The sequence below is a fragment of the Oryx dammah genome, unplaced genomic scaffold (assembly GCF_014754425.2).
Source record: "Oryx dammah isolate SB20612 unplaced genomic scaffold, SCBI_Odam_1.1 HiC_scaffold_1, whole genome shotgun sequence".
Taxonomy (NCBI): domain Eukaryota; kingdom Metazoa; phylum Chordata; class Mammalia; order Artiodactyla; family Bovidae; genus Oryx; species Oryx dammah.
In genome coordinates, this window is record NW_024070185.1 from 61,686,865 (window position 1) to 61,702,490 (window position 15,626).

The window sequence follows — 15,626 nt, forward strand, 5'->3', positions numbered from 1 at the left end:
AGAGTGAAAAAGCTGGCTTAAAGCTCAACATTCAGAAAACGAAGATCATGGCATCTGGTCCCATCACTTCATGGGAAATAAATGGGGAAACAGTGGAAACAGTGTCAGACTTTATTTTTGGGGGCTCCAGAATCACTGCAGATGGTGATTGTAGCCATGAAATTTAAACAGTTAGAACTGGACAAGGAACAACAGCATACTCCTTGGAAGGAAAGTTATGACCAACCTAGATAGCATATTCAAAAGCAGAGACATTTCTTTGCCAAAAAAGGTCCGCCTAGTCAAGGCTATGGTTTTTCCAGTGGTCATGTATGGATGTGAGAGTTGGACTGTGAAGAAAGCTGAGCGCTGAAGAACTGATGCTTTTGAACCGTGGTGTTGGAGAAGACTCTTGAGAGTCCCTTGGACTGCAAGAAGATCCAACCAGTCCATCCTAAAGGAGATCAGTCCTGGGTGTTCATTGGAAGGACTGATGCTAAAGCTGAAACTCCAATACTTTGGGCCACCTCATGCGTAGAGTTGACTCACTGGAAAGACCCTGATGCTGGGAGAGATTGGGGGCAGGAGGAGAAGGGGACGACAGAGGATGAGATGGCTGGATGGCATCACCGACTGGATGGACATGAGTTTAAGTAAACTCCGGGAGTTGGTAATGGACAGGGAGGCCTGACGTGCTGCGATTCATGGGATCGCAGAGTCGGACACGACTGAGCGACTGAACTGAATGAAGAACAGATTAGGCCAGGAGAGTGAAACAAAAGTTCCATTTCAGAGATGTGAAAATTTCATATGGCTAAGGACCAGGCAATTAGATACGCAGCTGTAGCGCTCACCAGAGATGTCAGAGCGAGGGATATTCAAATACACGTATGGAGGTACACGATAAGTATTGAAAACGTTACTAAAGCAATCACTCGTTCTTTCCTAAACCACAAGTCGGAGGAGCGAGAGATCAGATGGGGGCCAGAGAGTAACCCTGGAGTAGCTGGCTCACGCTTCGGAGGGTCCTTCTGTCCCCGGGTCGCTGGAGCCGCCTCGCACCCCGGCCTCACCCCGCGCACCGGGCTTGGCCTAATCTCTCCGCCCAGCTTTCCCCAGCCGGCAAAGGCCGGGAAGTGGGAGAAAGATGAGCACGTACCCGCCCGTCCTGATCCTTTCTCAGATCTCTCTTCACCGAGCAGTCTCCGCCTAGCAATTGCCACCGCTCGCAGCCCTCGCACTGCCAGCCCCCTCCTGTATTTAGGAAGGAACGCCGTACCGCATCTCGCTCCGGAAGTTAGGCAGCTGGCGAAAGGGCCGCCGGGAAAACCCCGCGGAGGACCCGAGAGAGGGGCTAAAGTGGAGGTGAGGACTAGAGGGTCCCTCCTAGACGACCCGCCTCCGGGCGTGGCTCGCGGCCTGCGGGGTTCGGCCTGGCGGAAGAGGCGGTGCTCTCCGCGTGGCCCCGGAAGGGCTTGCAGCGAAGGCGGGCGAAGGGAGCAGCCAAGAGGCGGAGGTAACCAGAGAGGGTCGCTGCGTGCGGGGCAGAAGCCACCGGCCTGGTGAGCTTCCAGAGCCGGCTCTCCTGGATCCGAGCTCGCGGAGCCATCCAGCCATCCTGCCTTGTGCTTCCGGGAGCCGCCGCGACCGACAGCGCCTGCGCGCCGGCCACTCCGCGCGCAACGCCGCTGTCCTCCCGCCGGCCTGACGGTTCCTGCCGCGCTTCGTGACCGGTGTCTCAGCTCCGCGGAGCACCAGCGTGCGGCATGTCGCGGCGGCGGCACAGCGACGAGAACGATGGTGAGTGCCCTGAGCCTGGCCGCCGAGGCCGCGCTCAGGTGGGCCGAGGTTTGGCTTCCCTGGTGTTCGGGTCTCGAGAGAAGGGACGGGAAGCCCTTCCTCTGGGAGCGTTCAGGGAGCCGCTTAGAGAAGAGGGGTGGCACGGCGGGAGTGCGGCCGGGCAACTTTGGGAAAGCCCCTGCTTTCCCCGGTCCCAGTTCCTCAGTCGTTGGCCACGGGGAGGCCTGGTGGACCCCGGTGCCTAGGAACTCTTCAAAATTTGGCTCTTAGCATCGCCGAGCAGGGAATTACACCTGTGTCTGTGCCTCCGCTTCTTAGGGACCCATTCAACCCAGTGTCTCGTTTTGACCCTCAAATTGCACTTAAAAAGGACTCTTAAAAGATGAGAGATCTGCTGAATCCCGATCTGAGCTTTCTCCTGTACCCGTCATCCGTCGTCTTGCCTTCTTCCAAGCGATAGGGAAAGAAATCGGTGTCTTACCACACCCACGAGGTCTCTTAAGAAAGAGATGTACGTAGATTGTTGTGTTACATTTTGAGCTGACTGTAAGCATATTTCCCTCGTGTAATAAAGAGTGTCGGAACACTAACTGGAGAGCTCCTAGAGATTTCGATCAACCGTTTGGATGGTTGCGCTCATGGGGATCATGGAGTTGCCATCGTAATAAAAACCAAGAATAATTTTGCTAGCTAAAAATAGAAAAGATGTTTATCTTGCAAAAATCAGTCAAGAACACACATCCAACAAACAGAAAACCTAACAGTTATTGTTACTAATAGTTTAGGGTATTGTTCTTCGAGAAGAGTATAGTTTGGTGGTTAAGAGGCCAGACTTTGGAATCAGAGGACTTTTCAAAGCCAGACCCTGCTGTTTACTTTGTGATCTTGCCTGGGTTATATTACCTCTTTAAACCTTATTCTGTAACTTAGAAATAATGATACAGACCTTTTGGTTTTGTGACAGGTAACACATGTAACTAATTGCTCATGAAGATGTGTATTTTATCACCTGATAATGCTTAAGAGCTGATAAACATTGGCAGATGGTGACTCTAAGAAAAAGTACAGAACAAAAAAAATTGAATTAGTTTTCTCCACTGACATTTTTCTCTCCTTGAATGTTGGGGTAACTTAGGGGTAGGAGCAGAATCCCACTAATTTAAGGTTTTTTGTTTGGTTTGTTGGTTTGGGTTTTGTTGCTTTCTCTTTTTTTGGCCGTGGTATAAGGGTCTTAGTTAGGGTTAGGGATTGAACCTGTGCCCCCTGCAGAGGAAGCACGCAGTCTTAATCACTGGACCACCAGGGATGTCCCCCACTTAGTTTTAATAGTGTATCAGATTTCTCCTAGAGCTTGACTTGGGAGGATCTTCTACCCCAGCCTTCTCACCTCACACCTGAGGTCTACAGTTTTAGTGTAATTAACACGAAGACAGCATTAGCAGTGCCCAGATACCAGTAAAAGCAAGTCAAGAGTTACATTACACAGGTATTACTATGCTGTATCTTTGATTTTTATTAAACACAACATAATATACATACAGGGCACAGAAAATAGTTTTCGTGTGCTTTGTATCTGATTAGTTAACTTAATCTCCTGGAAGTCATGCTTGGGATTTGGAGAACTTGGGTCTTTTAAAGTTCTTCCCATTGTCTTTGTTCTTCTCAAGCTTTCTCTACTCTTTCATCTTCTCCTTTCTAGAGTATCCCTAAAGGGAGAGAAAATCTTTCCAAGGGGCATCCTGGAGAATTGGATGTAAATTTGTAGAAAAACAACTTTTGCTTTGGTTATTGGGATGCTGGTATAACGTTCTTAGGAGTTAGCTTCTGGCAGCTAAATCACTGTCCATTTGGGTCTTGCTGCAGGAATCTCAGAATAAATAAAACAAAATAAGGGGTTAATTAAGCAGTGTTTACTATAAATAATTTAGTAGTTGAAGAGCAGTTTATAACCCCTCTTAGATACTACACCAAGTCTGGAGCTTTTGTAAATTGCCACAATTTGGGTAATCATCAGCTAGGGTTTATTCTAAATGGTGATCTGAGTCAAATATTTTAGATAACTTTCTTTTGGTTAAATGCCTACTAAATTTTTTTTAAATCAGAAATTTTTAAAACTTAAGTATTATAGAAGGCTATTTTAAAATAGGCCAAATTATTGTTGTGTTAAATAGATGCATCTAAGCATTTCTGGATTATTATTGTCAGCTCTTACCAGTCCCTGACTGCCATGACTCTCTGTGTGCTTGACTAGACACAATAATTTATTCAACAAATATTTAACAGTGCCAGGCACAGTTTTAACTCCTGGCAGTACAGCAGTCAGCGATAAAAGGTGCAGTCTCCCTTTTACAGGCAGAGAACAATCAAGTAAATATAGTGTATCATATGGTGTTAAGTACGGTGGAGAAAAATAAAACCAGTTAAAGAGGGTGGGGCTCTTGTCGGGAAGGAGTTGCTGTTTTGTATTGGTTTGTCAGTGAAGGCCTCACTGAGAATGGCATCTGATCAAAAACCTGCAGGAGGTGAGGGTGTATTTACATTTGATTAATTAAAAAGTGGGGGAAAGCAGTAGTCTAAGCAAAGGGAACCTTGAATGCCAAGGCCTTAAGGCTAGAATAGTCCTGTCATCTTCAAACAGCAAGAAGGCCAGTGTTGCTGTAGTAGAGTGAGAAAGGGGGAGAGTTGTAGGAGATGAGGTCAGAGAGGTAAGGGAGGATCAGCTCACAGATACAACTTAAAACTATCTGTTGAGACTTCAGAGTCCAGGATCCAAGGCTATACCCATGAAGTTCACCTGGAGATGGATTTATAGTCAGTGAAAATGGAAATAAATGTGTGTGGTTACTGGTCCAGTGTTAAAACTAACTCCTTTCTTAGACTCTTTTAAGAATATTTGAAGCTTTTCAGTTATTCTGGATATGCATACAGTAGCTGTTCAATGTATTGTTTTATTCTTGTAAGAAAGTGTTTATATTGTCCATAACCTTGGCCCAAAACCCCATGTTAGTCCCTTTTAAGCTACTTAGTATTAGATCCTTACCTTTTAGAATGTAACTCTTTTTTAAAATTGATACTTAACTGTAGAAAAAATAAATAGAAGTGCAGGGATTTGTTACTCTGAGGAAAAGTATAGTTTGTTTCAGAAGTGACTTTTATACCTTTACTTTTCCCTTTTCTCTTGTTGGTTTTTTTTACTTTCTCGTTCACATTTGTTGGTTTTTTGTTTCCACTTTGTGGGTCTAAAATTTTTTGTAATGCATGTAAATTCTAAATAAGGATATAAAATAATGTAGTATAATGTATCCATATAGAATTAGGATCACCTTATGGGGGGGCGGATTAGTTGGCTTATTAAGATTTTTTCTGATGGGTTTTAATAGAGAATTCCTTCTCTCTTCTATACTAACCAAGGGTGTCAGAATGAAGTGCTAATGTATAACTTTAATTTTCATTGCAAAACTTCTACTTAGGTACTTGTTAATATAAAATCTGTTTTTGTTTTGTGCACTACCTTAGGTATATTTTCTTGAGGATAGGTGAAAATATTCAGTTGATTCCACAAGTTTTATTCATTAAGTTTTTATTCTCCTTGCCTGTGATCTTGCCCACGTTCTCTTGAGTTCAGTCTCCTATTACTGTGTGTGAGTTCACATGGTGTCTGTTAAGTCCCCCTCCCCCTTACAGTCTCTCCAGTATCAGCTGAGAGTCAGGCATCTTCTACTTCTTAACACTTTCTGCCTCTTATTCTCCAAACATACTAAAAGTGGGAAGAAGAGAGGAAAGAAGAGTTGCAGTTCAGAGATAGGACTGAATACTTGTATTTTCTAGTTTTTCTTCAAAAATCCTGCCTTCTCTCCCCACAGCAGTATCTTCTTCTGTTCAGTCTTACAAGAGTGCCTAGGAGGCTGCTTTAAAGTCTAGGGTATCATTCTAAACCGATTTGGAAACAGGCCAGCTGGATGGTTAATTTAGAGATGATGTGGAGGTGGATGTGAGTTAGCAAAGTAGATGGTCCAGAAAGAAATGAACAATGGTTAAGGTTTAAAAGGGGGGGAGAAAAAAACAAAACTTCTGATTCAGTCATCTTTTAGCATCTGCATTCTCCTAACCTTACTGGAATCTGATTCTGAAGAACATTTAGTATATTCTGCTTCCTAGAACACAGTTACTCAACATCAGCACTGCTGCCATTTTGCACTGGATTATTCTTTGTTGGTGGGAGTTGTTCTCTGCACTGTGGTATGTTTAGTAGAATCCCTGGCCTCTGCCCACTGGAGGCCAGTAGCACTCCCCCCATGTGACAGCTAAAAATGTCTCCAGAGATTGCCAGGTGGCTCCTGGGGGACAAAATCCAACCTAGTTGAGAACCATTGCTCTTGGATACGGCTATTTTAATGTCCTGGCTGGTAGCTTATGTAAATGTTCCTTCAAATATGCAATTTTTTTCAGTGAATGAATTCTGAAAACAGAAGTCCTTTTGTGTCGGGTTTGGCTCTTTGGGTGGTGGAACCTTTATGCAGATTCTGTGCCTTCAGCTTGATGTATACTAGAGACTCAGGGTCACTGATACTGTGATACTGCACATGTCCACATCTTTACACAGACAGGTATCTTCAGGAATATGTTGCAACAGTTATGTTGCATGCTTTTTTTTTTTTTTTTTTTTTTGCTTTATCCCTTCTAAACTATACTCGGTGATTACTTAAACTAGATCCTAATGATCACTGAGGGGTTGGGGAGTCAAAGCACACAGTGTTTCGCCCTGTGGTCTTTTATAACACTGATTCTATTTAGATGGTAATCAGTTCAGTTCAGTCACTCAGTCCTGTCCGACTCTTTGCGACCCCATGGAACGCAGCATGCCAGGCTTCCCTGTCCATCACCGACTCTCGGAGCTTGCTCAAACTCATATCCATTGAGTCAGTGATGCCATCCAGCCATCTCATCCTCTGTCTTTCCCTTTTCCTCCTGCCTTCAATCTTTCCCAGCATCATTGTCTTTTCTGATGAGTCAGTTCTTCAAATCAAGTGGCCAAAGTACTGGGGTTTCAGCTTCAACATCAATCTTCCAACGAATATTCAGGATTGATTTCCTTTAGGATGGACTGGTTGAATCTCCTTGCAGTCCAAGGGACTCTCAAGAGTCTTCTCCAACACCACAGTTCAAAAGCATCAATTCTTCAGCGCTCAGGTTTATAGTCCAACTCTCACATCCAGACATGACTACTGGAAAAACCATAACTTTGACTAGATGGACCTTTGTTGTCAAAGTAATGTCCCTGCTTTTTAATATGCTGTCTAGGTTTGTCATAGCTTTTCTTCCAAGGAGCAAGTGTCTTTTGATTTCATGGCTGCAGTCACCATCTGCAGTGATTTTGGAGCCCAAGAAAATAAAGTCTCTCACTGTTTCCATTGTTTCCCCATGTATTTGCCATGAGGTGATAGGACCAGATGCCATGATCTTAGTTTTCTGAATGTTGAGCTTTAAGCCAACTTTTTCGGTCTCCTCTTTCACTTTCATCAAGAGGCTCTTTAGTTCTTTTTTGCTTTCTGGCATAAGGGTAGTGTCATCTGTGTATCTGAAATTATTGATATTAATCCTGGCAATATTGATTCCAGCTTGTGCTTCATTCAGCCTGGCATTTTGCATGATGTACTCTGCATATAAGTTAAGTAAGCAGAGTGACAATATACAGCCTTGACATATTCTTTTCCCAATTTGGAACCAGTCTGTTGTTCCAGTCCAGTTCTAACTGTTGCTTCCTGACCTGCATACAGATTTCTTAGGAGGCAGGTAAGGTGGTCTGGTATTCCCATCTCTTTCAGAATTTTCCACAGTTTGTTGTGATCCACCCAAAGTCAATAAAGCAGAAGTAGATGTTTTTCTAGAATTCCCTTGCTTTTTCTATGATCCAACGAATGTTGGCAATTTGATCTCTGGTTCCTCTGCCTTTTCTAAATCTGGCTTGAACTTCTGGAAGTTTTTGGTTCAAGTACTGTTGAAGACTAGCTTGGAGCATTATTATGCTAGCATGTGAGATGAGTGCAATTGTGCAGTAGTTTAAACATTCTTTGGCATTGCCTTTCTTTGGGATTGGAATGAAAACTGACCTTTTCCAGTCCTGTGGCCACTGCTGAGTTTTCCAAATTTGCTGGCATATTGAGTGCAGCACTTTCACACCATCATCTTTTAGGATTTGAAATAACTCAGCTGGAATTTCATCACTTCCACTAGCTTTGTTTGTAGTGATGCTTTCTAAGGCCCACTTGACTTTGCATTCCAGGATGTCTGGCTCTAGGTGAGTGATCACACCATGGTGGTTATCTGGGCCATTAAGATCTTTTTTGTGTAGTTCTGTGTATTCTTGCCGCCTCTTAATATCTTCTGCTTCTGTTACGTCCATACCGTTTCTGTCCTTTATTGTGCCCATCTTTGCATGAAATATTCCCTTGGCATCTCTAATTTTATTGAAGAGATCTCTAGTCTTCCCTATTCTGTTGTTTTCCTCTGTTTCTTTGCATTAATCACTTTGGAAGGCTTTCTTCTCTCTACTTGCTGTTCTTTGGAACACTGCATTCAGACAGATATATCTTTCCTTTTCTCCTTTGCCTTTTGCTTCTTTTATTCAGCTTGTGTTCAGGTGGTAGGTACCTGAAGATCATGTCAGACATTGGAAAAGCTTTTAACACTCCATGTTATAATAGCCAGGTGCTGTGTTCTATGGAAATCATTGGGGTTTTTTCCACTGTCAGATGTTCCAGTGGCAAGTAAGTAGTTGTGAACTCTAAAAATGGTTCAGTTCCTCTGGCTGTACAAGTCTGGAGATTAAAAATATAACTTGGTCCTGGGTGACCCTATATCTGCAGATTTTCATTATTAATACTGATCCCGGTAGAGTTACAGATTATTGCTTGCTTGCTGTCCTAATAATTTAATTGGTGGAAGTGAAAAATTGAATTATATTGAGTGAGTGGCCAACACTGTGTGTAGCAACAGCATCATCTTTCATGTTTAACACTAGTATTTGAAAATTTTTCAGCCTTATGTTATTCTACAAAAGGATGTGAGGTAGGAGTATGAGGTTTTAGACAAAATGGTAAGAGATCGCTAACACCAAGACTAAATAATTGATCGTCCGGTACTTAAGAATGACAATCATGTACTTTCTTCCTCACCAATTACTTGATATCATGCTCAGGACATTTCTTTGAGTATGTCTGCCGATTATAATTCTCTTTGTTTGGGATAAACCAGACCCTAGTGCCTTTATGGTCTATAGAACCAAAACTGTTCATTGAAGACTTAGCTCAGAAACTTTTGTAAAACTAGTCCTAATATTTTATGCTTCCTTTCCCATCATTTGCAGTTTCTTCTTCTTTTGGTTTTAAACAAAAGCTTACCCCCTCATCAAGTCTTTGCAAATGTTCAACTTGGTTTTTATACCCATATTTCATCAGTTTACATAATTTTCATTATTAGAATAATGAGTACTACTGACACTGACAGGTTTTAGGAACGAGTGACTGAGGATGATTAAACAACTCAAGTTAAGCCCTTAAAGAATGGGAACAGCCATAAATGAGTGTTATAGGGAGTTTCCTCACTGCTAGTGACTACCATGATACGGGCACCTTTGCTGCCTATCCAAGAAATGGACAGGGCTGCTGCACTGCATAGTTCTATGAGGACACTATTCTCACAGAACTTAAATAATGCCTCTTGGGGTTATGATGCCCCAGGGTATAGAGACTGTTGGTTGTGTCTAACCTTGTTTATTGATTGTATCTGGCCTTGTCTGAGTTACTAAGCGCTTCCGCTGTGTGTAAACAGTAGGGCTTCAGGTAGGAAAGAGATTATAGCATTAAAAAGTTAAAGTTTTTGGTAACAGATTCATCCTGTAATGTTCACTTTTTTACATTCTTGAAACAGGGGGACAACCTCACAAAAGGAGAAAGACCTCTGATGCAAATGAAACTGAAGATCACTTGGAATCTTTAATATGCAAAGTAGGAGAAAAGGTATGATCAAAATAGGTACAGATTGTGATGGGCTCAGAGTGTTAATTGACTGTGCTTGATTAATTTCTGCATCTGAAAACTTGATGGTCTAACTTATGGTCAAAGTTTGTATGGCCATGCATCTACATCCCAAAGTGGGTGCATATTAAAAGCTTTGGAACACAGATTGTTAAAGAGTTAAATGTTTTTAGTAATTTTCATAGAATTTAAGTCTTAGAGGAGACCTTAGAAAGCAGTCTGCTCAATTTGCAAATGAAGACCATTTGGATACTTGAGATAGTTTGCCCAGTCATATAATGAGTGAATTCGTCAGAAAAGTATCAGTAGGCAGAGCCTGGGATGTCCTCCCACTTCTAATACTTGTTACGCTGCTTTTTAAATTTCATTTGTTTTCTTTGCAGGGTTTTCTAACGATTAATAACAACCTGAATTTATTTATACTAAACTGTCAGAGTGCCTTATGTGTAACTTTTTTATCATCACCTGGAAAATTTTAATGCACTAATTGCTGGGTACCCGACAGATGTTTAATATGCTATCCTGTCCTCTACAGAGTGCCTGCTCTTTGGAGAGCAACCTAGAAGGCTTGGCTGGTGTTTTGGAAGCTGATCTTCCTAATTACAAGAGCAAGATCTTAAGGCTTCTTTGTACAGTGTATGTATACAAAAGATTTATGAATCCAGGTGATAATGTATTATCTACTCTTAAATGCTTGGGAATGTTCAGAAGATGTGTTTATGTTCCATATCGTCTGGTTTCATTCCATGGGGAATTTGTCAGATGAAATGATCTTTGGCCCTTTGGTGAACTCTTAGAGATAAATAGCATGAAAACTGAGCATTTTTTTTGTTTCTTGAATCCTTAGACTCATTTGAGTTGACTGCTTTTTAAGTGAGAAAGCAGACAACTTCACATTTAGCAATCTTCTTTTAAGCATATACAATTAAATGTATATAATAGAGTTTAATTTATATTTTTAATCAGTAATATCAAACAAATTTGAGAACTAGTCAGTCAAGTACTAGCCCTTCTAGAAGGCTGAAGATGCTTTTGGAGCTATGACATAATAGGCATAATCTTTCTCTGAGTTAGGTTAGCTAGAATGAGTATCAGCACTTAATTTGTAAGGACATTAGTGTGGGAAAGTCTCATGTGAGATCATGAAACAGTCTTTCCCAACAGTGGAATTAGCAATCCAGACTTCTTATCACTCAAGTAGACATTGATTACTCTAAACTGTATGCTTTGTGGAGAAGTAGCTATGATTTCTGGATAAAAGAGTCTTCATTATGAAAGTGACTTCGTTGTTATTTCAGTTATTTTAAAACTATGTTTTTGTCTTAAATTGCCTACAACTCAGTTTTTAAATTTACAAGTATACCTACAGATTGAAACTATAGGTTGATTTTTAACTTCTCATAAAGTATAAATAAATTCAGCTACAGTTTTTTTAAGGAATCTGATTAATATTCAGGAAGACATGTCCTCACACTAGGAAACTACTAAGAAAAATAACTTGGCTATAGTTATCCATAGATTCTTTCTGTTCTGAAAGCATTTATGGGAATGGAGTAGATTCATGTTTAAACTCTGGAAGCCATGACTTTGAGATGGGGATGGGTTGAGGAGAATGGTTACTATTAGTGCAAGTATTTTTTTTAAGCCTGAATTGTCCCTAACACTGCTAGAAACCTTGGGAAAATGCAAAAAATGTTAAGAGAATCTGAATGATCACGAGTTCCCATTCACTTTTCTTTTTGAGCTAATTGCTAAAGGCTGCCTAAATTAGGGATCAACATTTGCATTTTTTCAAAAATTTATTACTGTGATCCTCTACTTTTCAAATAATTTTAATGAAAATTAACACACTTGAGTAAGCAAATTGAGATGTAAAGAAATCTTCCTATATTAGAATACTGTGTTAAAAATTCAACAGTTTAATAGGAACTGGCATTAGTTCTGAAGTTTTTCTAAGGAACTAGAATATTGTTTCTCAAAGTGGAATTCTGATCCCGTGACATTTGGTCAGCTGAGTTTAGAATGTTGATTGCTCTGTCTCCCCCTTAGTGATTCTGTATTTTAAAAAATTTGTTTGATTCAACAATTCTTAGGTATTTTACCACAGAAACCATTTTCTGTAAATCTGCCGTTCAATTCCACTAAGCATATTGGAAGAAAAGCTAGTCTAGAGTTTTATCTATTTTAATTTGATGACTTTACAGTTAGAGTGTTTTATTTTCTTAACTCTAGGATTAACTGATAGAATCAAAGTGAAAAAATTGAGGTAGCTCTGTCTACAACTCTCCTCAATATTTATGCCTTTTTCAAAGTAGTTTTAAAAATAATAGTTAAATGTAATGCTTTTCTAAAGTTAATACAATGATTAAAAAATTATATAGTATCAAATTCAGCAACTTAATGCTGTTGTGTTTGGGTCTTCTTGTCGTACTGGCTTCTGAAATCAGTGCACGTCTGTTACCTGAGAAGTTGACCATTTATACAACGTTAGTTGGACTCCTGAATGCCAGGAATTACAACTTCGGTGGAGAATTTGTAGAAGCCATGGTTCGCCAACTGAAAGAATCATTGAAATCAAACAATTTTAATGAAGCTGTATATTTGGTAAGTTTTTGGCTTTTTGACTTTGGGGAGGTTTCTGGTATGTTATGAACTTAGTGTCGGAATGGAGGAGAGAGGTGAGCTGCAACCAAATAATTTATCTTTTCTCTTGAAATACAGTTCTCCACTAACCATAACAGCTGCCCTCTTGAAACCATTTTTCTTAAAGATACAGATCTCATTACCAAATCCAATGATACGGCTTCTTTTAACTTTAAATCCAGATTGACCTCCTTATAATAAATGATGCTTTACACTTCTTAGCTCTTGGTTTCTGCCGTACCACTTTCTTCACGACCTCCTGCTGCCACCTGTGTTTTATTTCTCAGGCTCCTTTTTCTGGGTCAGCTTCCTCTGCCCCTTTTAAATTTCTATGTTTCTCAGAATTCTGTCCTCACTTCACTTTTTTTCAAATATTCTCTTTTAAAGCATTCCCATTCTCTCTCATAGCTTTGTAAACTACCTTTATTTTGATGACCCTTCCCCTCCCCACTATAGTTTTAACTCCTGCTTCAGCGTTTCTCCTGAGCTCCAGACCTATGTTCCAGATACTTCCTAGATAGCCCTAAGGAAACGTGCCTGAAAGTTTATTCCTAAATTAATACATTATTCATACCTCCTTTTCTGAGTCCTCACCCCAACCCACACAAGTGGCTGGTATTTACTGGATAGCTACCCAAAAACCTGAACATTGATTTTTGTCTTCCCTTTGCCATACTCTAAGCAGTCCCCAAGCCCTGTCAGTTCTACCTCATAAATTTCTCTCCAGTTTGTCCCTTCTCTGTCTCCAGGGCCTCTAGTATAGTTCATGCCTTCATAAATGGAAATGGAATTAAGCCTTATTAACATGTAACATTTAGACTGACAGCCTTATTAATATGTGTAGACAGTGGGCCTCTGTATATTAGGAATAAATATATGTGTGTGTTGAAGGTACGTGATCAAATTCTTTTCTACTGAGTATACAATCAAAAGAGTTGGACACTGATTAGGCTATAAGATTAAGTTCAAACTTCATTAGCTTGACCCATCATGGTTGCCCCTTGTCTGTTTCTCTTTGCCTTCCATATATCCCAGCTCTGTCAGAATTACTTGTGGGTCCCTGAACACACCTTGTGTTTGAACCTCTCTGTTTAGAAGCCTCTCCAGTTGAGGATACTTTACTGATTCTTCATGGCCTAGTTTATTGTTACCTACTTTATGATGTTTCCCCTTACTCCCTTTATCCCTGTTTCTAGAGTACTGTTTCTTTATCTTCTAGGATAGGAGTCATCCTTTTGGGTCCAGACTGTGCACGTCCCACTAGTCTCTGAGCTCCCATAGACAGAGACTTTAATAGTGCTTAGCAGTGGCACATAAAGGACACCCAATAAAGTTCTGTTTGTTTCCATTTCTGTGGTCCAGTGAAAATTTTTCTCAACCAAACAAAAAAGATTATTGGTTGTAGTAGCTAGAATATTACAGTTTAGGTTCTAGTGTAGTGGACTTCCCTTGTAGCTCAGCTGGTAAAGAATCTGCCTGCAATACCAGAGACCTGGGTTCTATCCCTGGGTTGGGAAGATCCCCTGGAGAAGGGAAAGGTTACCCACTCCAATATTCTGGCCTAAAGAATTCCATAGACTGTATAGTCCATGGGGTTGCTAAGAGTCAGACACAACTGAGCGACTTTCACTTTGACTTCCTAGGCTAGTATAAATGTAAAGCTGTACATGTGGATTCCTGTCCTTCATATAGTCTCTTTAACAACTCCTCAGCTCTGCTGTTAGAGCACAAAAGCAGCCAAAGACTACATGTAAACAAATGAGCATGGCTGTGTAATAATTGATTTGTGGACACTGAAATTTAATTTCATATAGTTTGTATGAATCAAAATATTATTTTGTTTTTTTCCAAGCCTTTAAATATCTAAAACACCATTCTTAATATACAAGTTCCTTAAAAAACAGGTAGTGGCCTAGATTTGGTCCTTGGGCAAAATGCTTGTTTTATAAATATTATAAAGGACATTTAGATTTAATAGAAATTGCTTTCCCCAATAGGTCCGTTTTCTATCTGATCTTGTGAATTGTCATGTCATTGCTGCCCCATCAATGGTTGCTATGTTTGAAAATTTTGTAAGTGTAACTCAGGAAGAAGATGTGCCTCAGGTAAGAAAACCCCTTGTGCTGGATTTCATTCATATGGTATGAGGAATTTTTCACTAATAGCCCTTTAGCAAAAAAAAACCAGATTAATAGATATTACATTATAAATTCTTAATATCTGAAAGTTAAGCCAACTGGCATAATGGTCAATCCTCATGACATATGTATATTAGTTAAATGATTCTGCCTAATAAGATTAATATATCTGAAAATGCTGTGAATGAGCAGATGTCTTCATTAGCCCTATAAATAGCGTCCATAGGATTTCATTCAGGAATAAATATGATGTGAATGAAACTTCACTAGCACCTATCTTAAAGGCCCCTTTTAAAAACTTCTTCAGGTGCGACGGGATTGGTACGTGTATGCGTTTCTGTCATCCTTGCCCTGGGTTGGAAAGGAGTTGTATGAAAAGAAAGATGCAGAGATGGACCGAATCTTTGCCAGCACTGAAAGCTATCTTAAGTAAGGGCACAACAGCATGGTAATGGTTTTGTGTCCCCTTAAGGTTTTGCCCAGGGAATTCTGTTTTAAGTTTGGTTTTCTATTAATAGGTACCTCTTTGGATATTGTTAATATCTACATAGTTACAAATAAAGCCGAAGAAGTCTAAAGATAAAAATTTGCTTTCTCATTACACTAAGCTACCTTCAATATTTTTAAAATGTTTTATATTTTTCAAAAGTTGTAGTTTTATATTTAATAATATATACATGTTTGCAAAAGAAGAATGAAAATAAGAGTGTGAATGTTCTAACATTTGAATATATCCTTCCCTCCTTTTATACAAGTGATGCTCCAGTATACAAATTGTTCTTCTCTGTACACTTCCTTTTTCCCCCTTAATACAGTTTGGATTTGTTGTGTAAAATATTTAGCTCTACCTCATTCTTTTAACAGCTGTATGGTATTCGACTCATTTAATGTACCATAATTTCTTTAATTCGTTTCCTGTTGGTAGACATTGAGCCTATTGCAAGTCTTTGGCTATTTTAAATTGCATTTCAGTGAATATCTTTGTACGTATGTCTTTGGGTACATGTGCAAATGTGTCTGTGGGTTATGT

General features: G+C 40.1%; 2 protein-coding genes across 3 annotated transcripts in view; one reads left to right on the forward strand and one right to left on the reverse strand.

The window, feature by feature from the left end:
• Positions 1-1,407, reverse strand: part of TSTD2 (thiosulfate sulfurtransferase like domain containing 2) — a 27,620-nt gene extending 26,213 nt beyond the window's left edge. Inside the window, exon 1 of one of the 2 annotated variants that reach the window (XM_040238608.1) lies at positions 1,264-1,407. The gene's annotated coding sequence lies outside the window, so the exon portion shown is untranslated. Of the gene's footprint in view, positions 1-1,138 lie in introns of both variants that reach the window. The other variant, XM_040238599.1, reaches the window with a different exon arrangement.
• Positions 1,408-1,457: 50 nt separating this feature from the next.
• Positions 1,458-15,626, forward strand: part of NCBP1 (nuclear cap binding protein subunit 1) — a 37,266-nt gene continuing 23,097 nt past the window's right edge. Inside the window, exons 1-6 of the mRNA XM_040238584.1 lie at positions 1,458-1,779; positions 9,709-9,797; positions 10,351-10,451; positions 12,263-12,419; positions 14,456-14,563; positions 14,904-15,025. Coding sequence (XP_040094518.1) covers positions 1,746-1,779; positions 9,709-9,797; positions 10,351-10,451; positions 12,263-12,419; positions 14,456-14,563; positions 14,904-15,025 — 611 coding nt within the window. The 5' untranslated portion in view covers positions 1,458-1,745. The remainder of the gene's footprint in view (positions 1,780-9,708; positions 9,798-10,350; positions 10,452-12,262; positions 12,420-14,455; positions 14,564-14,903; positions 15,026-15,626) is intronic.